Source organism: Rhinoderma darwinii, chromosome 10 (genome assembly GCF_050947455.1).
Source record: "Rhinoderma darwinii isolate aRhiDar2 chromosome 10, aRhiDar2.hap1, whole genome shotgun sequence".
Lineage (NCBI taxonomy): Eukaryota > Metazoa > Chordata > Amphibia > Anura > Rhinodermatidae > Rhinoderma > Rhinoderma darwinii.
Window position 1 is genome coordinate 2,370,139 of NC_134696.1, and position 23,087 is coordinate 2,393,225.

The following is a 23,087-nucleotide window of genomic DNA, read 5'->3' on the forward strand; positions in this document are numbered from 1 at the left end:
TTTTAAATATCTGCAGCAACAAAACCCGTACACATTTGGTTTAACCCTTGTGAAATGTAAAGGGCAAAGTACCTGTGATGTGTGCATTCATAATCACTATAATGGTGTGAGGATATAAATGTAGACTAGTAAAGTGCAAACAATCTCTTGTGAAGAGCAGATATCACCACTACATGACATGTTAGAGATTTTATGTACAAAGATTCTGCAACTGTCTATTTGTTTCAATTCTAAACTATTTCCAAAATCTCTGCTTGCTGTTAGAGTGGAAACATTATTATTGCTTTCAGAGGCTGAAAACTTGAACAGACCTAATACTTCTCACAGCTGTAAATTTGCTGCAATTGTATCCAGTCTACACAATCCTCTGTGTGCTAAACAGTCTAAACCCCAGACTGATACATTGTAACGTCACTGATACATTGTAGCAACTATCAGGACTGGAGAAATTTGTACAATTTTTTTTTTTTTATAGCAAACTGTTTCCCTACCATGGAACATTGAAAGGAGCCCATCAGTTGTGTAAGCAGGACTCGTGTTGAGCCTCTGAATCTAAGTAATGTTTCCGTTCTCTGAGAGCAAGCAGAGATTGAGGAGGCATTCTGAGTAGTTTGCTGCATTTCCTGGTGTCATGATCTCCTAAAATCTAGGTCTAGGCGGACATATGATGGTATGTAATTCTGCTTCTGTAGCATCAGTTTTTATCCTACTTCTTTTTGTTTTTTTTTATATATAACAAAAGTTCATGAAATGAGATCTCGTTGCAGAGTTATTGTTTTTTTGGCAGTGGCAGATCCAGGATTTGTTTTAAAGAATGGAGAATCGAACCCAACTGGCTGTAAGATTCGCGTAGACCTAATAAAATAGCGGTTCTTTCACTTGGTAAAAGGGGATAGATAATCATTACTTAGAACGTGTCCCAGACAGGCTGTCAGATTTAATTCCACATGCTGGAGTCGGACTCTGGGACAGGCAGAACAGGGAGGGTCCCTTGTGAGTTAAGTTTCCTGCCTCCCCCCAACTTTAACACAACCGGTCTTTGTTTTCAGCTTCCCGTGAAAAAACACAGTGGCCCGCCGCTGAGGTGGGTCAGCGAGCGAAATCAGACAAAACATTAGCAGTGGAATTTCAAAGGAAAACAATTAAAATGGAGAGCGAAAAGATCCAAAAAGGGGGGGGGGGGGGAGGGGTATAGGCAAGAAGGAAGATAAAAGTGTATGAATGGTTGAAATTATAAATTAGGGCAATAAGCGAAGAGGGCGGGGGGGTCAAGCCAGGGAAAATATATTCATTCATATTTTGGTGGAGCAGAGTCCATAACGTTATCCCCATGGACCTTGAACCATTCACCGTGGTTTCCTGAGATTTGCGGCAGATAATAATTGTATGCTGTTCATTGGTATTCTGGTAATCTGAAAACTGCAGAGCGGCTGAAAGGAACACGAAATAAAAGTTTGATTGACGTCTGACTTTGTGCAATTGCAGTTTTGCCATCGCTTATATCCAGTATGATGCCGAGTGGCGCAGCTACAATCAGAGGGGAGGACATCATGAAGGTTCGCGGCCGGGCTTCCTGTAATGAACATCGATTTAAATGGAGGATTTAGTTGCGAAGCGCAGTACATGGCGTATGGCAAATTTAATGTGAGACTCTTTTTACGCTGTCCTCGCCGAGTGTGTGTCCTCTCCATGGTAGATGCCTAACGTCCATGTTGTGAGGTCCAGAATAGTGGGTGCAGGCCCTTACACAGGTTACTGATGGGGTGGGGGCACCTCTGTATACGAAGCGCTGACTGATCACAGAGAACAGAGGGGACATTATCTCACAACTCTTGTGTTCTCTCTTTACTGCACGCGGGCCAGGATATAGCGGCATTATTCTCTGCTGCCTGCCACTAGAGGGAGTCGCTGATCGGCGAATTACAGTAACTCAAACTATGAATAGGACTGTATACAAGCCCTATGTGTATATCTATACATACACCGGTCTCCACGTTGGCTGAATGGGATCTGTGGCCCATTAATGGAGTCAGTGCCACATATGAGACCACCATAATGTGACCTGTTGCCCACCACTGGTTGTGATGTAAGGTCAGTGGTCGCAGAACTGTGTGGGGGTCTCTTGTCATCCCGCAATAGATTTTGTCCTATTAGTAAAGGAAACCCCTCTCGCTGATTGTGTAACTGTAGATGAGAACCGCCATGGGCAAAGCTTCTTACTCCTGGTTGGTCGTTCTGCAGTTGTAATTAAAGGGTTTCTTGGTGAAAATAAGTCCCTCTCCAACTGTTTAGCACATTGTGGCTCTTTGGCCTAAATCTCTAAACTGTGGGATCTGTTATTTAGCTGGCACCGTCAGGCAAAAATGTGCATTACCAAAAGTAGTGGTTCCACCCACCCATAAACAAGTCTGCCAAACCGCAAGATATTGATAGAACAGGTACAGCGCAAATAGCGGCCCGTGGAATGCGAAGTCCGGTGAAGAGTGTTATTTCCAGGGTAAAAATAACCTCTCCGATGACTGCACGTGGTGACCTCACTTTTTCCTCCTGCTGTTACACATAGGATGTCTGTGTTCTGCAGGTTTAGATACTATAGACCTCTAGTAGCCTCTCACCATAGTCTTCACTGGCTTATCCACGGCCTTGAGCAAACGTTCTCACAATTACGGCGCGTGATTCTGCAGATTGGCGCATAGTTTATTGTATTGGACACTTTTCTCAAGTTTGTGCCATTGGAGACGTGACCAGTCAGTACATTATGACCTTGTATTTCCACTGAACGGACCGTGCGTCGCACTAAGGTGATAACACAAGTAAAAAAGAAGTCTTATTGCTTTATTATAAGAAAACGCTTTAATTAAAACCAGTTCATATTTTCCTTTAGAAAAAGGTTTATTTCAACTTCAAATCCTTTCTCTTCTCAGCCAATGACACGTTCGTAAAACATGGCACGTAGCAGCTTCCTTCAATCTCTTAAGTGTCAATTCAAATGCAAATCCTGCACCTAAAAATCGGCCACAATTTACAGTACAATAAATGTGGAGCTGAAAAAAATCTGTGCGGAATTGAGGGATTCTGCGAATTTTCTAATCTGCAGCATGTCGTTTAAATTGCGGATTTCCCCCATTTATTTCACCCTTTTCAATGCAATCTTCACCAATATCCGCATTATGCTGTGAAATCCGTGATGGAAAATGTCTGCAGCAGTCTAGGAGGACGCTACTATGACCAATGGCTGCTGTGAATGAGATCTGACTGCTGCTCCAGTGACAAGTTGGCCCCATAGAAAGTTATTAAATCCCAGGCAACTTTTTAATTATTTCCTGCAGAAAAATTAAAGGACTCCCAATACTATGTATTTCTATTCACCTTCAGTCCTAGTGACAGTGCGGTTCTTCAAGTGAATGGGCCAGAGCTGTAGTACCAGGCACAACCACTAACAGCGCTGTGACTGAGTAAACAATGAAGGGGACCGTGACCCCTTGATGCTGCTCATCTGTCAAATATATTTATAGCCAATCCGAATAATACGCCATCAATATTGCAGTCCTGGAAAACCCCTTTAACTAAAGTAAAAAAAAATAACAAGTGTCTGCCCGATCATCATTAGTTTTGGGCAGGTTTGGTTATCGATGATGGATAAACATTTAGTTTACTTCAATAGACCGGTCTGCAATATGAAGCCCCAAGCGATGGTGAATTTGTGAGCTGAATTTGCCACATCGCTCAGCACCTGTCATTTACTATTAAAATGCAAAAGAGAAGAGATGTACAGGTCCATAATGGAGGAGAGACCGGAGAATAGTGGGGGAGACGGGCTAGGACACCGAGAAACAAAAGCACGGGCTGCAGCCTGTGTATGTTCTGAAGCATAATGCGGCCAATCTAAAGGGACCTTTTGTCGGTTGTCATCAAAGCCTGGTCCAGAGAAAACGCTGACGGATGAGCTTTGTCTTGCTAATGCACCTTGATTGATACGGTGCGGGCTCCTGCACATCCAGGTACAGAGGCGGCTGGAGAGGGATGAGTGCCGGCACTTCAGCTCACGAGCCCATTATGTGAGGCACAAAAGCTGCACCTGCAATGAGGCCAAGTGTGAGGTTCTTTTTTTTCTTTAACCATTTGCAATGATAAACCCTCCGCCGGCTCCATCTACAGATGGTGAGCTCTTATTGTGTTTCCTTCACAGCATCAATACTATGGCAAAGATTAATCTGCAGGAGAGGTGGGCCGATATGAAGTAACCCACAGGGTGCATGCCCATCACAAAGATGGGGTTATACGTTTAGTATTATATACTCATTTCCTAGAAAGTTTGCAACAGACAAAAGTGTCACATGGTAGGAAAATGGCGCACAAATGTAGCCAAACCAGATGACGGGGAGAGAGTCCCTCTCATATGTTTAGAAGCATGAGAGGTCTCCTGTCATTAATAAAAGGTGATGGTCACACATAGCGGCCACCGTTACTAGGGAAAATGTCCCCACACAATGGCATGTGCCACAAAGAGAGCCGTGCCCGATTCAATAACACCCGACTTCTCTCTATACCCCGGGAGCTCAGGAGTAATAATGGAAGCAACATTGCTGCCTCTCAGGTGGTATACATGGCACCCAAGGCTTATCGCAGGTCATTAGGGGGTTAAACAGAAATTGTAAAATTATTTTTTTTCTTTTTCCATTTTGTGTGATCAATTGTCAGTGCGTAAACCGTCAGTTACTATTGGAAGACATGAGTACAAGTTAAGGATGTATTTCTACTGGCAAGATAATCTCCCAAGACCTCCAGGACTATTTCCCACTCAGGACAGATTCATAGTCCCTTCAGCCATTTCTTTGTCATAACACTAAGTATTTGCCCCCTTTGTGAATCTGGATCGCTATTTGGCAGGCTTTTTTCCCATTGAGTTCAGCTGACCACACACTTGAGACTTTGGTTGGCAAAAAGGAACGACTTAGACAATTTTCTGCCAACTGTCGGCACCTTCTCAGGACACGAACAAGTGTCACAGGCACCGACCAAAGACACATTTGTGGAAACGTTGATCTGCCGTGTTGTATTTTTTTGGCTGTTGCCAGGTGCATGTCTGAGCAGGAGGTTTGGAACTTTGTGTCTATAAAACCGAGCTCCGACCCCTATAAATCTATATTTCCTTAGCGCAGGATGTTGGAAATAAAAAATGTTACAGTGTTAAATGGTGGACATTCGCTACAAAGTTGGTTTGGAGATTTAGGTGCCGTTTCCTCACTGTCCATAGTTTACGCAGATTTCTGGTGTGTCTCTTTTTTTTTTTTTTTTTTTTTTTTATCTTTTTAAGGCTAAAATCTGCACTCCGGATACTTGCAGCAACATCTGAACGTGTCCCGTGCGGAGCATTTCGCCCCTTATATATTCAAAAGGGTGAAATCCACAGTGAATGAGAGAGAATTAGCCTTCTGGGGGTTTGAACGCACGCAGCGTGCTCCGATGTCTGCGCTGAAAATGTTCATCTTCGCGTGTGGATGAGGCGTTCCTATTTCATGACCGTAACTCTAATCCGCAGTATTTCCGTCCTGTGTGCAGGGGACATAATGTTTGTCCACACGTAACGGAATTGCTGCAGCAACTAGCAGGGTTTCCGCTGTGGAAAAACCGCACCATTTCCTGCATTTTGTATTGCAGAAAATGGTGCGGATTTTGCTGCATTTTTCTCAATGTTGGGAGTTGGTGACGACATCTGAAAAATGCAGCAATTCAGTCCACTTTCCGCAGCAGCAATTGACACGCTGTGGTATGAAAAATACTCGGAATGCTCGGAAATTTTACGCAGCGTGTGGATGAGATTTCTTAAATCTCACCTACTTTGCTCATACTGTATTCTGGTGCGGATTTTCCATCTGTAATTCTGGACAGAAAATACGCAGCAATTCCGCTACGTGTGGACGAGCCCTAAAGGTTCTGATGAGTTGCATTGTAATTGGCATCAAAAGAGAAACTTGCGCTAAATCTGGAATAAGCTGTGATTATGTGAGACATCGGGTTATAAGACCCCCGCACCATACAAACCCCTATAAACCAGGAAGCCGGCTGAGCGCTCAGCACAATGTACCCATTTACAGCGCGGATTGCAGACGGTCTCAGCCTTCAGTGCTCTGATCGCCCCCTTATGATGGTTAGCGACTATTGCTCCATACGGTCCGGGTTCCTCTGTCTGCACATTTACCTCGTGCTACTGTAATTGTGCATTCGTATAGCTCAGAATTAACCCCTTGTATTCGTTTCAAAATTGTGATTATTGTAGCCTGTTTTTTACATGTCATATGTTTGTGATCACAGCCTTTATTTGTTGCTCTTCTTTGTCTCTATTGACTACAAACAAACCTTGTGTGAAGTCTGAACCTGCAATCCTGGAATTATTTCCCTACTTGTCGCTCACCTTCTCCTGAACACTGCAGAGTCCTCTATGGTCAGAGCAGGTCAGTGTTATTCACACTTGGCAGGATAAATATCCCTGAGGAGATATCGAAGAATATGTTCACATGAGTCGGTTTTTTTTTGTGGCGGTCTTTGCAACAGTTTTCACAATTGTGGAAAAACCACTGTGTTTTTCTGTGATTTACAAAATTGCGGCAATAACCGCCACAAAAAATCAGCCACGGATATGTTCTAATGAAGAGATTTACACTGAGCTTTTACTATGAAGGACCTGGATCTCCATCCTATCACCTGTAACCACATATCCCTCTTGTATTCCGGTGCTTGACTGTTATTTGCAGCCGTGAAGCACCTGATTACTTGTTTAATATCTGGAAGGTGCAGAGCAATGTCTTTGTATCTGCTCTGTATTAAGCAACACAATTTTATTACAGAATCCCATATTGAATGTCAAAGATTCATGTGACTGACCATAAAACCCCGGCATGTTCTGTTCCCTGGTCATCTGCTCCAGACATGCACTGCTCTCCGCAGACTATTGCTGAAAATACCATTAATCCTTTACATCGGATTCAATCTAAATAATAGATCCTATCCAGACACAGCAACTCTGGATAATGTATCTGAAGTTTTCTAAGTTATTAGCTCGTAGTTCTCCAGGATTCGCTCCCGCCACTTCTCCCTATGGTGGCCATCTAGGTTGTTTGCATATATTGCAGCGTTGGTCCTATAATGGGAGATCGTGCTGGATAGAGCCTGGTTTGTCAAAAAGTATTTAGTCTTTTAGTAATAAAGTTCGTTCCTTTCCTCTGGTCCCGTGTGAAGGTAGTTCTGTTTCTCATGGCCAGCTAACACTATTAATTCAGCTCTATGGACTCCCCTGAGGCTTGTACTCCTGTACAGAACCAGACATCTTCTGATGTCATTTTACCACCCCCCGACCACAGTCTCAGCTCTCATCCAGAGCTAGAGGCTCATTACTTTTACTAACAAAGCCGTACTGTCAGACCGTAGGGAGATTTATTGAAGACGGTTAAGGAGGAAAAAATTATTCTGAAAAACTTTGTGATCTAACAACTGCAAGAAAAAATGGTTTAGACGTATGCCAGCTACAGGTACAGAATAAACAGTGTAACATCATAGAAATGCAAACCCAAATCCAACAATACAATCATCCAATGGAACACAGGATCCTCTGCTAAAATGTTATACATTCTCAGGATCATGACCCTTCCTAGGATGCAAATCGAGCTCTGTACAGACACTGAACAAGCAGGGGATGCCGGCAGATTTCAGCTTCTACCAGTCAGGATGTGGTAAGAGTTGTTCTTCCGGAGTTCTCTTCAATGGACGAGTCTCCCTGCCTGATGAGAGGCCGGTCATTCTGCTCAAGAATCTCGGCTGATCATACAGATCGCTACAAGAGTAGCATAAATAGCCATACAAACTACTCCTCACCATGATTGGGTGTTACTAGGGAGACAAGGATGCCCCGTTCTAGCAATAGGTGGGGATCCCAATTTAACATTGATCGCTAATCCAGTGATCGGTAATATGTTTTTTGCTAGAATACCACTTAAATTGCAACCCAATGACATGAGTAACTGTGGTGTTTTAGAGTAGGGACACACGGACCACCAAGCACTGTGCTGCCATTCAGTTTTACCACACATTGGCGCAGTTTTTGAAGGATTATTACTTTACATGCATTAAAAATCATTAAAAAAAAAAGACAATTTGTGGTATAATTGTATGGTGGGTCGTTGTGTTCTGCCGCCCCGGAGGTCACTACGTGTGTCCCTACCCTCAAGGAAGTAGTCAAGACTGAAAACAAGCCGCACGTTGCATTATCCGTTTCCTATCCACGATGGACATCTCTGTTCAGTTCTGTAACATGTCAATCAATGCGGGATAGATGGAGATGTTCTGCAGATTTCAGGAGAGCAGTCCCTGCAATAATCTGCAGTTTATGATGATAAATAATGAAGTAAAGAGCGCTGGTAATGCAAGAACATTCATATTTAGCAGCTGATCTGGAATAACCAAAAAGCTTAGGACACAAAACTGCTGCAAATTTAGTCTGCGCTCAACTTTACCATGAACGTGACGAATGTTCATCTAATAGCCCCGATCTCCACACTCATGAGCTGCTCACGGACTTTAGATCAGGGCTGCACAACCTTTTCTCGTTCGAGGGCCACATTGTCAGAAAGTAGCACTCCCAAGGACTGAGCTAAAACTGAAAGCCGTATTCCCATCTACGATATTTATGGCATAGCAAGAGTATATATAGTTACATAGTACGGCTGAAAAAAGACACATGTCCTTCAAGTTTAACCAAGGAAGGGATTCAGATAGGAGCTGATACTTTTCCATTCTAGGAAATTATCGAAGCCTTTTATAAAGCCGTCTACTGTCCCTGCTGTGACGGCTCCTGCGATCGGCTATTCCACAGATTCACAGTAAAGAAGACTTGTCATCTGTGCAGTTTGAACCATATTTTCTCCAGACTGAGGGGCGGCCCCCTTATCATAAAGTCTAAAAAGTTGGGGTTCCACTTCTGATGCTTCAAACTGTCCAGAGGATAGGAGTCTTGTTGCTTCTCTCTGACATGGAAGATACATGGGAGTGCTACAAACGGCGCTCAGATGTAGCTCCCAATACCTGCACTAATAACTATAAGATCAGAGAAGAAAGATCGGAGCTGCCGTCTGATGTAAGACGTTCTCTGCATCGAAAGCAACAACAAAGTTCATGATCAGAAGAAAGAGCAGAATTAACTTACCCTCCTTAGGAGTCACCCGTGAAGACTGGTCTGAGTGTGGCGGGGCACTATAGCCCAATGATGAACTACCTGCATGTAAAGGAAGTATATGTACATATTAATGATGAGGAGCGCAATGCATGATGCTGAATATTAGGCAGTTTAGAGAAGGATGACCAGTCATGAACACTGCCGGCTTATAATATGCTGATCCATTAATGACCCTAAAACTTATAGATAAAACTGTTGAGCCATAAGAAAAAGTAGACGCTATATGATATAAACCCATATTTATTCTGCATCATTTTCTAATTTATCTATCTATCTATCTATCTCTCTATCTATCTCATATCTATCTATCTATCTCATATCTATCTATCTATCTATCTATCTATCTCATATCTATCTATCTCATATCTATCTATCTCATATCTATCTCATATCTATCTATCCCATATCTATCTATCTATCTATCTATCTATCTATCTATCTATCTATCTATCTATCTATCTATCTATCTATCTATCTATCTATCTATCTATCTATCTATCTATCTATCTATCTATCTATATCTATCCTATCTATCTATCTATCTATCTATCTATCTATCTATCTATCTATCTATCTCATATCTATCTCATATCTATCTATCTATCTATCTATCTATCTATCTATCTATCTATCTATCTATCTATCTATCTATCTATCTATCTATCTATCTATCTATCTATCTATCTATCTATCTATCATATCTATCTATCTCATATCTATCTATCTCATATCTATCTATCTCATATCTATCTATCTCATATCTATCTATCTCATATCTATCTATCTCATATCTATCTATCTCATATCTATCTATCTCATATCTATCTATCTCATATCTATCTATCTCATATCTATCTATCTCATATCTTTATCTATCTATCCATCTATCTATCCATCTATCTATCTCATATCTATCTCTCATATCTATCTATCTCATATCTATCTCTCATATCTATCTATCTCATATCTATTGATCCATAAGAAGCACAGCCTGAGTCTATAAATGTTTTAAGTTGATACCATTTTATGTCTGTTGCTTGGATGGCACTAATATGACCCTGCGTTAACAACTATAATGATGACCCCCATTCTTTACACTGCGGTTGTATTTACAAAAAGGTGCAAAATAAAACTGAGCTTTATATTTATATTGCGCCTGCTTTTTTTTGTGACTTAAAAGCTTTATTTGTCCTACACACTGTACACACACTTCTACACCATAGATTATTCACTATACATAATTGAATGATGATTCAGTGACAAATAATGCAGTCGTTTCACGTGTACGTAAAGGAAGCGTTATAGTTACATTAACGCGGGGGTCTCTCTGGACTACCCCTTCTTAGAATGAACTGAGTACTGCAGGAGAAATGTATTACGTGGAGCCCATTCACATGCATAGGTGACCATGTTACGTTGAGTCAGAAGTGACGCTCTGCTCATATAGGGGGTGTCCTGGACGGGACTCCCCTCTACTCAGTAGATCAACCAATAATAAGATTAAATATAGCTGCCTTTTTCCAGATGGGACTACCGCTTTAAATAATTTTAAAAAAATGAAACAAATTATTGTGGGCTCCGAAATGTCTAAATTAAATATAAATCCTAATTGAATATTGTTTCTCGTTTATGGGATTATTCAGCTAAACTACGACGGCCGTGATTGTTCTGGTAACCACCCCCGTGTACACAACGCATTTCAGGGTGTCTGCTAGATTAATGTTCACAAATATTACAAATCATTCTGATTGCTAGAAAATGTTACAAAACAATCTGATTTGGTGGCAAAGAGCAAAAATGAGGAAAAAATAAGGAAGAACGTCCCGACATTGTGTCAGCCCCAACAAGCGTTCTGTGATGGACAGCTCTACCTCCCAAGAGATGAAACTGCAGAGCCCTGGGTCACACCAGTATTTCACAAACTAAAATCTGGAAGTAATTGCTGTATAATATGGAGTCGGCAATACTACAGCGCCGCACATCTATGCGAGAGAGAGGACGTCATCTCCACTGTAACTTATAAGGAACTTCTAAGCCAAGGAGAGTATGTGTATATATATCTATATGGTCCTGGATATATACAGAATAGGAAGGACCCAAACATAATCCAATACTTTACACTTGCCAGTATAATGCTAACTTGTTATGCCACAGCGGAAAGTATTAATTATTAGTGAGATGTCTGCAGACGAAGGCTCATCATCATAAGGGTTAATCTGTACACCGTGCCACCAGACATTGCTGCCAATACATGGCGACCCCAGTGAGGTCAGGGGTCATTAGTGGTTGAGCAGTGTTTGACATTGGTCAGACCTGTGGCACATGGGACACAGATGTCTGCTTTGACCCATGAGTAGGGGGCAGACACAGTTATTTCCTGCTCTCTTTGTGTGGGTGGGTGAAGTGCAAAAATGTGATGTTTGAATCAAGCAGAGGGACAGATTGTTGAATTGTTTGGCAGAACCAGACTCCGAGATGGTGACAAGGATGATGGTATTCACATGACAGGATTATGTCCGGATCATGGCAAATTAGAAAAAAAAACCAGTTTTGTAAAAATTGTGGCACAACTGCAAATCGACTGCAGCATGCTAGTATAAATAATTTTAGAAGATCCATCATTTGTTCTAGCATCTCATCACTTAAATGGTCACCAATTTATACAAACTGCATAAATCAATAGTACAAGTGTATATAAGTAACTTTGTAATATATCTTAGACTACATTCACACGAAATGATGGCCATTTTTTTTACTGTCACACGGTTTTTCGAACAATGAAATTCTATGGGTGTATTCACATGGCCGTTTTTTTTTAACTGCCCGTGAATATTGGCTGTCAAAAAATACGACATGTCCTATTTTTGTCCATTTTCACGGCCAGACGGCTCCCATAGAAGTCAATGGATCCGTTTTTACTGGCCGTTTTTTAGGAAAACAATCCTTTAATCTTGTAGATAGCAAATCACCCCATCCCCCGTAGATAGCGCCACTGTAGCTTCCTGTAGGAGCGGAATCCCCGGTTGCCAGACCCCGGTGGACAGTGATGTCAAGGGGTTACTCCTGGAGCGGAATCCCTGGTACGCTCTGGCAGGGGATTCTGCTCTCCTGACATCATTGTCCATATATGGACAGAGACGTCAGGGGCACAGTCTATGAGGAATCCCCGGGCAGAGGGATTCCACTCCTACAGTGGCGCTATCTACGTGAGTGGGGTGCTATCTACAGGGGTGGTTGAGCTATATGGGGGGTGTGGCACTATCTACAGGGGACACTATGGCGCTATCTACATGGGCACTGTGGCACTATCTACAATGGGCACTGTTAGGCACTGGCACTTTATATGTGGACACTGGTACTATGTGGACACTGTGGCACTATCTACAGGGACATTGCAGCACTATCTACATGGGCACTGTGGTGTTTTCAGGGGGGTCGGGGACAAAACATAAACCTGAGAAATGAAGTCCATTTTTTTTGTTTGTTGTTTTTTTTTTTTTTTTAACGCCCATGAAAAACGGACAGATGGACTGGAAATGGATAAAAATTTAGAGACACACTGATGTAAAATGGCCATGAAAAACTGACAGTTGATCAGTTTTTGATCAGTTTTTAACGGCCATGTATTTGCAGTCTTGTAAAGGTTTCTCTGTTAGAGAAAAATGCCTCTTTCTCCAATTATCAGGCTCTCCCCTCCTAACTTTTTGCTTACAATGAACGTTCTGCTTTTTCCGTCTCCTCAAAAGGAGATATACTATCTACTTACTGAAGGATCAGGTTACAGCTGCCCATAAGTCTGAGAGGAAAGGAGAGAGAGGCAGAGACCAAGACGCTGCTGCAGCTTTTAGTAAGGCCTTATGCACACGGCTGTGCCTGTAATCACAGGCCGTGATTGCGGGCACGGACGGCCGCAGACAGCCACCTGCATTTTTGGACCGTGCTCCCATACAAAGTATGGGAGCATGGTCAATAAAAAGCAAAAGATAGGACATGTCCTATTTTTTGCGGTACGCTTCTACGGCCCAGACACTTTCCCATAAATATAGGGGAAGGTGTCCGCGGTCAATAGGAGTGAATGGGTCCCCAATTGCGGATGATTTTTATGGTCGTGTGCATCGAGTGTTCTATCTCACCCCAGTGCTGGATTCTCAGCTACACTTCTCATTACTGCTCTTTAATCTCCTCCATGCTGATGTAGCTTTTATATATGTGATGGATAGAGATAGAGAGGAGCAGGATGCTCCTCTCTATGTGTGCAGTGTATAGAAGACATGATAGTAGTTAGGCTCTGACCACTAGCTCGGAGACCACTGAGAATTTGAGTTCGAGCCTGCAGGGGGGAAAACTGCTAAAAATGCAGAATACAAGTCATATAATGGCCAGAAATGGCGTTAATCCTCATGTACACACATATGACCGCTGACTCTGAGAAAGTCATGTGAAAAGTTAGATACGCTTTAATAATTTGTAATATAACAAACCTAACAGCAGCAGTGTACAGGGGTGGAAAATAACAGTATTCTCTTTCTATAAGGCTCTCAATCTCAATGAGCAGCTCCAGTAGCCGGTCTAACGACAAGCCCAGCAGTTCAGACTATTACTGGAGGTGACGAGTTCAGGTGTGACATATAATAAAGCATAAATAAACAAGTTCTTGTAGACTATGGGAAATATTTAGAACACGTGTCAATTTGCCATCTGTTTTTCACTGGCATAAAGGGCGCAAGATGTATGTGACATGCAACAAATTCACAAAAAATGACTGTCGCTGGAGCGAACACTTACTTTCCCTGAGGTAGTTGAGATGAGAAAGTAGGACCTCTGTGTTGTAGAGAGTTGTGCTGCGCTGGAAATCCTCCTTTGTCATTTTACAGAGATCCTTGCCGTCCATGTTCTGAAAAAGGGATGAATCAATGTCTATCAGTCCATACTCCTTGATCGCCCAGTCTAGCCATTGCCGCACGTGTTCCTGACTCCACAAGGTGGGATCTGTGAAGGGAGGGTGGAAATACATTTATGATGGACTCCAGGTAAATATTACTTAACATTACGAAGTATAAATACGAATTTCAGTGTCAAATATAATACCACAATAAATATGACTGGGGGTTTCATGGTTAACTCAGCAGCAGGTGGAGAAACATGTCCAATATTCCCAACATACTTTGATGGTTATTGGCTGCTAAATTATTAAGATTTGCTCACTTTGACCACTTTCCAGGACAGGTCTCCCAGCGTCCAGATTATGGCGAGGGTCTCTCTAAAGTGGCCCCCCCCCCCCCCGTAACCAGCTATTATCTCATGGAGAATTACCTGACAACTGCGAGAATTGTAACGTATTACTCAACCTCCATTAAATCAGTGGGTTCCTATGTGTAATACATAGATGCCAGCGGTCCTCCGGAGAGAGAGAGAGAGAGAGAGAGGGGCTCTTGCTAATTTATATACTAGTACTGGATTACTTTACTGTATCCAGGTCACTTATAATATCTGGTGACTAGAGAAGAGAAATTGGTGGAGTGACCTCTAACACTGAGCTACCTGCTGGCACAATGACTCTCCTCTCGTTGGTGGTCATGTTGGGTGGAGGAGCGCTCTTTTCATCCATGTAGCTGTGGTAAGTCATTCCATTATTCTCAGATCCGATAAGTTTGCTGCATTTGTTCACACTGCAGTCGACAGGAGATTCCCTGAGATGGAGAAAAGAAACCATCCATATAAGATCTTAAACACAATAATGCTCAGTGACTGTGCAAGCAACAATAAGTTTGTCTTTCACACTGGCTAGTATCTGGCTGCAGACGTATAGTTATATGAAGACCAGCCCAACTTCTAAAGTCCGCAAAACAGCTGAGTCACTTTCTAAATGCATTACTTACTGATCCTGAGTTACATCCTGTATTATACTCCAGAGCTGCACTCACTATTCTGCTGCTGGGGTCACTGTGTACATACATTACATTACTTATCCTGTACTGATCCTGAGTTACATACTGTATTATACTCCAGAGCTGCACTCACTATTCTGCTGGTGGAGTCACTGTGTACATACATTACATTACTTATCCTGTACTGATCCTGAGTTACATCCTGTATTATACTCCAGAGCTGCACTCACTATTCTGCTGGTGGAGTCACTGTGTACATACATTACATTACTTATCCTGTACTGATCCTGAGTTACATACTGTATTATACTCCAGAGCTGCATTCACTATTCTGCTGGTGGAGTCACTGTGTACATACATTACATTACTTATCCTGCACTGATCCTGAGTTACATCCTGTATTATACCCCAGAGCTGCACTCACTATTCTGCTGGTGGAGTCACTGTGTACATACATTACTTATCCTGTACTGATCCTGAGTTATATCATGTATTATACTCCAGAGCTGCACTCACTATTCTGCTGGTGGAGTCACTGTGTACATACATTACATTACTTATCCTGCACTGATCCTGAGTTACATCCTGTATTATACCCCAGAGCTGCACTCACTATTCTGCTGGTGGAGTCACTGTGTACATACATTACTTATCCTGTACTGATCCTGAGTTATATCATGTATTATACTCCAGAGCTGCACTCACTATTCTGCTGCTGGGGTCACTGTGTACATACATTACATTACTTATCCTGTACTGATCCTGAGTTACATACTGTATTATACTCCAGAGCTGCATTCACTATTCTGCTGGTGGAGTCACTGTGTACATACATTACATTACTTATCCTGTACTGATCCTGAGTTACATCCTGTATTATACTCCAGAGCTGCACTCACTATTCTGCTGGTGGAGTCACTGTGTACATACATTACATTACTTATCCTGTACTGATCCTGAGTTACATACTGTATTATACTCCAGAGCTGCATTCACTATTCTGCTGGTGGAGTCACTGTGTACATACATTACATTACTTATCCTGCACTGATCCTGAGTTACATCCTGTATTATACCCCAGAGCTGCACTCACTATTCTGCTGGTGGAGTCACTGTGTACATACATTACTTATCCTGTACTGATCCTGAGTTATATCATGTATTATACTCCAGAGCTGCACTCACTATTCTGCTGGTGGAGTCACTGTGTACATACATTACATTACTTATCCTGTACTGATCCTGAGTTATATCCAGTATTATACTCCAGAGCTGCACTCACTATTCTGCTGGTGGAGTCACTGTGTACATACATTACATTACTTATCCTGCACTGATCCTGAGTTACATCCTGTATTATACCCCAGAGCTGCACTCACTATTCTGCTGGTGGAGTCACTGTGTACATACATTACTTATCCTGTACTGATCCTGAGTTATATCATGTATTATACTCCAGAGCTGCACTCACTATTCTGCTGGTGGAGTCACTGTGTACATACATTACATTACTTATCCTGTACTGATCCTGAGTTACATCCTGTATTATACTCCAGAGCTGCACTCACTATTCTGCTGGTGGAGTCACTGTGTACATACATTACATTACTTATCCTGTACTGATCCTGAGTTACATACTGTATTATACTCCAGAGCTGCATTCACTATTCTGCTGGTGGAGTCACTGTGTACATACATTACATTACTTATCCTGCACTGATCCTGAGTTACATCCTGTATTATACCCCAGAGCTGCACTCACTATTCTGCTGGTGGAGTCACTGTGTACATACATTACTTATCCTGTACTGATCCTGAGTTATATCATGTATTATACTCCAGAGCTGCACTCACTATTCTGCTGGTGGAGTCACTGTGTACATACATTACATTACTTATCCTGCACTGATCCTGAGTTACATCCTGTATTATACCCCAGAGCTGCACTCACTATTCTGCTGGTGGAGTCACTGTGTACATACATTACTTATCCTGTACTGATCCTGAGTTATATCATGTATTATACTCCAGAGCTGCACTCACTATTCTGCTGCTGGGGTCACTGTGTACATACATTACATTACTTATCCTGTACTGATCCTGAGTTACATACTGTATTATACTCCAGAGCTGCATTCACTATTCTGCTGGTGGAGTCACTGTGTACATACATTACATTACTTATCCTGTACTGATCCTGAGTTACATCCTGTATTATACTCCAGAGCTGCACTCACTATTCTGCTGGTGGAGTCACTGTGTACATACATTACATTACTTATCCTGCACTGATCCTGAGTTACATCCTGTATTATACCCCAGAGCTGCACTCACTATTCTGCTGGTGGAGTCACTGTGTACATACATTACTTATCCTGTACTGATCCTGAGTTATATCATGTATTATACTCCAGAGCTGCACTCACTATTCTGCTGGTGGAGTCACTGTGTACATACATTACTTATCCTGTACTGATCCTGAGTTATATCATGTATTATACTCCAGAGCTGAACTCACTATTCTACTGGTGGAGCCCAGTACTAAGGTGATATAGCAGTGCCACGCCAGCTAAGCGGATAGGCTGTGTGCCGAGGGGGAAGAGGATATAGGAGCAGGGATAACGGTTGTCAGGCAGAGCTTGGGTGTTGCCAACCAGCTATGTATTTAATAAATTATTACAATAATAATATCTAATATTTAAAAAAAATGTGTCTGCGGATTCCGCATGATAAATCAGAGGTATATCCCTATTGGATGACAATGAGGCTAATCCTCATGCGGAACTGCTAGACACTCGCTTCGTTTCTGCCACGGATCAGGCAAGAATTTGTGTTAGATTTGCAATATTCATCTGGAATATTAGGCCCTGTTCACACGGAATTGACTCCCATTGATTTCAATGGAAGGTGGAGGCGGTTTTTTACCGTGAGCAAAAAAAAACCTGCTCGAGGGAAAAAGAAGCGACATGCCCTATCTTCAGACGTTTTTCGCCTCAAAAACCACATTGAAATCAATGAGAGACGGAAATAAACACTTTTTTTTTATTATATGCGTTTTTCGACAAAAAAAACGCTTGCAGTTATTACATCTTTCTGTTGAAGAAATAGCTAAAAAAAAAACGCGGGGAAAAATCGCCTCAAAAAACGCGTGTGGTGCAAAACCACTTCTAAAAAAACCGGAGCTGATTTTTCCAGGCAGAAAATTGCCTGCAAAAAACTCATATTACATATTGCAAATCCAGCTCGGTGATCGTAGCCTAATACCCCAGATCTGTGCGCTCTCAGCGTTCCTTGTTTGTTCAGTGTACAACTATGGCACAGAAATATGCTTTCTAATAATGTCATTGCAGTGCTGAACAGTAATAATTGAATCATTTATTTTGAAACTTTTCTCGTGTGTATTAGGTTATTATATATATTTTTTTATATCCTAGAAGTCTCTTGTCTTCAATAGTTCTTCTGCGGATCTCACATTCATGTTTGTTTTTGTTTTTTATATTACGTTTTCTTGGTTCACTTACAAAGCAAACTATAAAAATCTGCAGAACAACCGGCTGCACAATGGCCATTTCATTTTCCACAAGTTGAATACTTTTCTACCTAGGACACTGTCCTGAATGTGTATGAATAATGGTCATGTTATAGGGTCACTGGCGGATTATTAGTGGGGTTTTTTCCAGGGTCAGAACGGCTCCAGCTGCGTTTTGTTGCATGGAGTTGTTCTCGTCACCAGCATCATCACTAAGCTGTTCTGCAGAGCGCTGCGGATTTCTCTCTGTAATGTGTTTCTCATCTCTCCAGAGGGTTAACAGTTCATCTGTAATTTTTTCCGAATGTCTGTGCTAGTCTGCAAATCTGCACAATGGGTAGGAGATGTTGACTAACATGTGTTTGAATTTAAGTTTTCATCTTTTGGCTACTGTTTTTCCAGGCAGCTGACCAAAGATCTCTTGTCACTTCCCTGCAGGGTTATGGAAGAACCATTCTCGGGGTGTGCAGAGACACAACTACAAAATAACATTGTACACGGAAGTGGTTAAAGTTAATATATTTTGGCAAGCCTATTACCAATGACGGCCTCTGTTTGGAAATCACAGGCTTGTACTGTGCACTTTTCCACGTGTATTTTTAGTGTGTTTGAGATCTGCTTTCTACAGAGGGTTTAAGATTTTATTGTGAAGCAAGAACTTCACATTCTGACATCGCATGTCCGCCCCTGATCAGCCATATGAGCAACTGTGCAGCTGCTAGGGGCTCACGGCGTACAGAATACGACACTGCTTAGCGTCTGTTAGATTACATGCAATGTACTGGCTATTTCCATAGCTCACACCAGTGAGGTGCCAGGAGGGAGATGATCTGTGATTAAGCTCCTCACTCTTATCAAATTAGCAGTTGGGGCGCATGGAGCCAATATACTGCAAGGTTCGCCTGCCGTCTGTGGTGGGTCCTGAATCTGGTCCCCCAGGCTTTCTTGAATCTTAATATTTCATGTCTGATTTTTCAACCAAGCAAATTTCTATTGGTCTGAAGTGGTGTCCCCTGTCAGTGGCTTGGGAGTCACATACGGCTTTCCCTCTCCCTGCATGTGGCTCCCCAGCAGTTGGCAGCTGCAGATACTATTGTACACTAGTGGCTTTAGCCTTGGTCGTACCTGTTTTAGACTATTTACCTTTAACTACTCAGTATGGCTCAACACCACCTCTCATATTTGAAAGGGACTCATGAGCTAGAAAAGTTTGGGGACCTCTGGTGTTCACATTATAACCAGAAACTAGAGCCCGACAAATCACAGCCGTTTTATCTTCATTCATTTGGCCTTTCTAGGATCATATGGAAATACAGAAAAATGCAACACCCCATGAATTCACTGGAAATGGTAAACCTTTATAGTACTCGGCCTATTGTATGAGGCTAATCTGACAATATGTTCTCATACTGGCATTTTATAGAGCGATGTTAAATTGTTAGAATCCCCGGTACATGGACCCTGCTTTTTGTTCATTATAAGACCCTCGTTCTATCTCCGGCCCTGTGCATTATGTTTTACGTGACACATCTAACCCATAAGCTTTATAGTGTGATGGGCACTTTCAGCCATCACCTGTCGCCAAGCGATCAACAATGCCATAGTAATTCCACAGCTGGGCTGAATTGACGGCTCCACGCGGACAATGAGCTGGTGGTAAGATCTGGGTACGGTAATAAAGGCAGCTGCCAGTCACCAGCATGGACAAAACCAAGCGTTCTTATAAGTGCTCTTCAGTCAAAGCAAAACTTTCCCCCATATAGCAAGAGAGCAGCCAAGTACAAATGAGTAAATAACAGAGACCATAAAAATATCCTGCAAATCCGGCAGATGATGATGTGGAGCTGTGATTACACGCAGAGCGGATATCCCACACTTTCATACTTGAACAAACAGCCATTGTATCAGTGCGGACTTCTAAATAAATCTATAATTAATTCTGGTCATGTACAGATTGACAGACAAGCTGGCTACTAAGCCTATGTAGCCCCTTCAAATAAACAATCATTTACAGGGTATTCTCATCTTATAAAGTGATCGAATATTGCTTTACTTTGATTGGTGGGATCCGACCTCTAGGACCTCCACAGTCCTGAAAATAAAGGGACTGCAGTGCTGTTTTAGCGCTGCTGCCCGTTCACTGTTTTTGCCTGCACAGGAACACCTTCTCCATCTGCTGTGCAGCGAACTGGAACACGTACCCATTCAGGTGAATGGGACCTTCTGCAGTTCCCTGCACAGCTGGGCAAAATTACAACCAAGTGGAATTTAATTTTGCCCTCAAAAAATGCAGTGCTGGTATGTATGTACACAGTGACTCCTCCAGCAGAATAGTGAGTGCAGCTCTGGAGTATAATACAGGATATAACTCAGGATAAGTAATGTCATGTATGTACACAGTGACTCCACCAGCAGAATAGTGAGTGCAGCTCTGGACTATAATACAGGATATAACTCCGGATCAGTACAGGATAAGTAATGTCATATATGTACACAGTGACTCCTCCAGCAGAATAGTGAGTGCAGCTCTGGAGTATAATACAGGATGTAACTCCGGATCAGTACAGGATAAGTAATGTCATGTATGTACACAGTGACTCCACCAGCAGAATAGTGAGTGCAGCTCCGGAGTATAATACGGGATGTAACTCAGGATCAGTACAGGATAAGTAATGTAATGTATGTACACAGTGACTCCACCAGAAGAATAGAGGGTGCAGCTCTGGACTATAATACAGGATATAACTCCGGATCAGTACAGGATATGTAATGTATGTACACAGTGACTCCACCAGCAGAATAGTGATTGCAGCTCTGGAGTATAATACAGGATGTAACTCCGGATCAGTACAGGATAAGTAATGTCATGTATGTACACAGTGACTCCACCAGCAGAATAGTGAGTGCAGCTCCGGAGTATAATACGGGATGTAACTCAGGATCAGTACAGGATAAGTAATGTATGTACACAGTGACTCCACCAGAAGAATAGAGGGTGCAGCTCTGGACTATAATACAGGATATAACTCCGGATCAGTACAGGATATGTAATGTATGTACACAGTGACTCCACCAGCAGAGTAGTGATTGCAGCTCTGGAGTATAATACAGGATATAACTCAGGATCAGTACAAGATACGTAATGTAATGTATGTACAAAGTGATTTAACTTCTAATGTAGTATCGTTCTGTACGCTGCTCAGAGGTATATCCTTTAAAGCGTAGGTTAACGTCTGCTGATTTCACACATTTATATATTCTGGAAATGCATTTCCTATTATGTGGAACAGACTTAATTCCTTTATTTATCATTTCTGCGTTAATAACTTTTTCAGTAATACAAATCGTTGCTCTTTCTTTTTCTTTATCTAAACGAGGCTCAGGAGTCTCCACATTGATGTTGATAAAGTGTAACCTGTGTGCGCAGGTAGATGAGTGTTAAGAACTCCTTTATGCGTAGAATGTAATCTTTGGAGGGTTTTGAGTGACATGTTAATATGGTGGCCAGTAACGTCTAAAGATAGAATGTAAGAGCGTATTGGCGTGTCAGTAACTAATCTGCTCTTAAGATAATTGTCGCTCTTGTATATATAAAGTTAAATCATCTTTCCTACTCTAAACCATATTTACTATTTATGAACTCCAGATGTACTATATACCCCCAGTACTGTACGCTTATGGACATTGTATATCATCTCATACTGAGGCCTGAAGACTCTTGTGTTACCTGGATCCATTCATGTGCTCATATTCCCTTTTAATGTTGACCCGCATTGGCTGGTTGATCCACTCCTGCTGCGGGGGAATCGCGTTGATCTTATGGGGCTGACCATAGTCCTGGTTTCCAGAGGCCGTCATGTCTGCCTTCGGTAAATGGGATGCTGCTCCATACGTTGATTCAAAGAGGGACTGGTCGTCGCTCACCACCGCCAGAGCTTCCTGTGGCACAAAGAGTTTAGATGGTTTATACACTCTTGATCTTCAGCAAGTGTCTGATATAAATAAGTTTTGTTGCTCTTTACACTTTCTGGATGTTGTGTACTTCGAAGAATACAAAAGGAGAGAGAATACTGTCCCGTAGAGCTTACAACCTTTTATCTCAATATGTCATTACCAGATTTCTCAGAATGCCAAGTATAATGGAAAGAGCTTTAGAATTTTGTGATAGAATCAAAATTCAGTCACCCACATCCTTCCTGTACATAATTGTGCTAGTACACAGACACATGTTGCTATACTATCCCCTGTTCTATTTATGTGGCTACATAATTTACCTGGGAGAAATAGGAAGGCAGTACTATTTGTCAATATATAATTTACATGGGAAAACAGGGAGGCAGTACTATCTATCTCATTTACAGGGAGAGACAGTGAGGCAGTAATATGTTTACCTACATCATTTACAATGAGAAACGGAGGCAGTAATATCTGTACCTACGTA

General features: G+C 42.0%; 2 protein-coding genes across 8 annotated transcripts in view; one reads left to right on the top strand and one right to left on the bottom strand.

Annotated features, from left to right (window-relative positions):
• ETS1 (ETS proto-oncogene 1, transcription factor) overlaps nucleotides 1-23,087 on the top strand; it is a 211,351-nt gene that overhangs the window by 19,709 nt on the left and 168,555 nt on the right. Inside the window, exon 4 of one of the 6 annotated variants that reach the window (XM_075839148.1) lies at nucleotides 14,104-14,259. The exons of the other annotated variants lie outside the window; for them this stretch is intronic. The gene's annotated coding sequence lies outside the window, so the exon portion shown is untranslated. The remainder of the gene's footprint in view (nucleotides 1-14,103; nucleotides 14,260-23,087) is intronic. 6 annotated transcript variants of the gene reach the window in all.
• FLI1 (Fli-1 proto-oncogene, ETS transcription factor) overlaps nucleotides 1-23,087 on the bottom strand; it is a 58,641-nt gene that overhangs the window by 13,408 nt on the left and 22,146 nt on the right. For both annotated transcript variants that reach the window (XM_075839149.1, XM_075839150.1), the window contains exons 2-5: nucleotides 22,374-22,585; nucleotides 14,771-14,919; nucleotides 14,015-14,218; nucleotides 9,200-9,268 (exon numbers count right to left, since the gene is read on the bottom strand). In XM_075839149.1, the coding sequence (XP_075695264.1) occupies nucleotides 9,200-9,268; nucleotides 14,015-14,218; nucleotides 14,771-14,919; nucleotides 22,374-22,585 (634 nt within the window). The remainder of the gene's footprint in view (nucleotides 1-9,199; nucleotides 9,269-14,014; nucleotides 14,219-14,770; nucleotides 14,920-22,373; nucleotides 22,586-23,087) is intronic.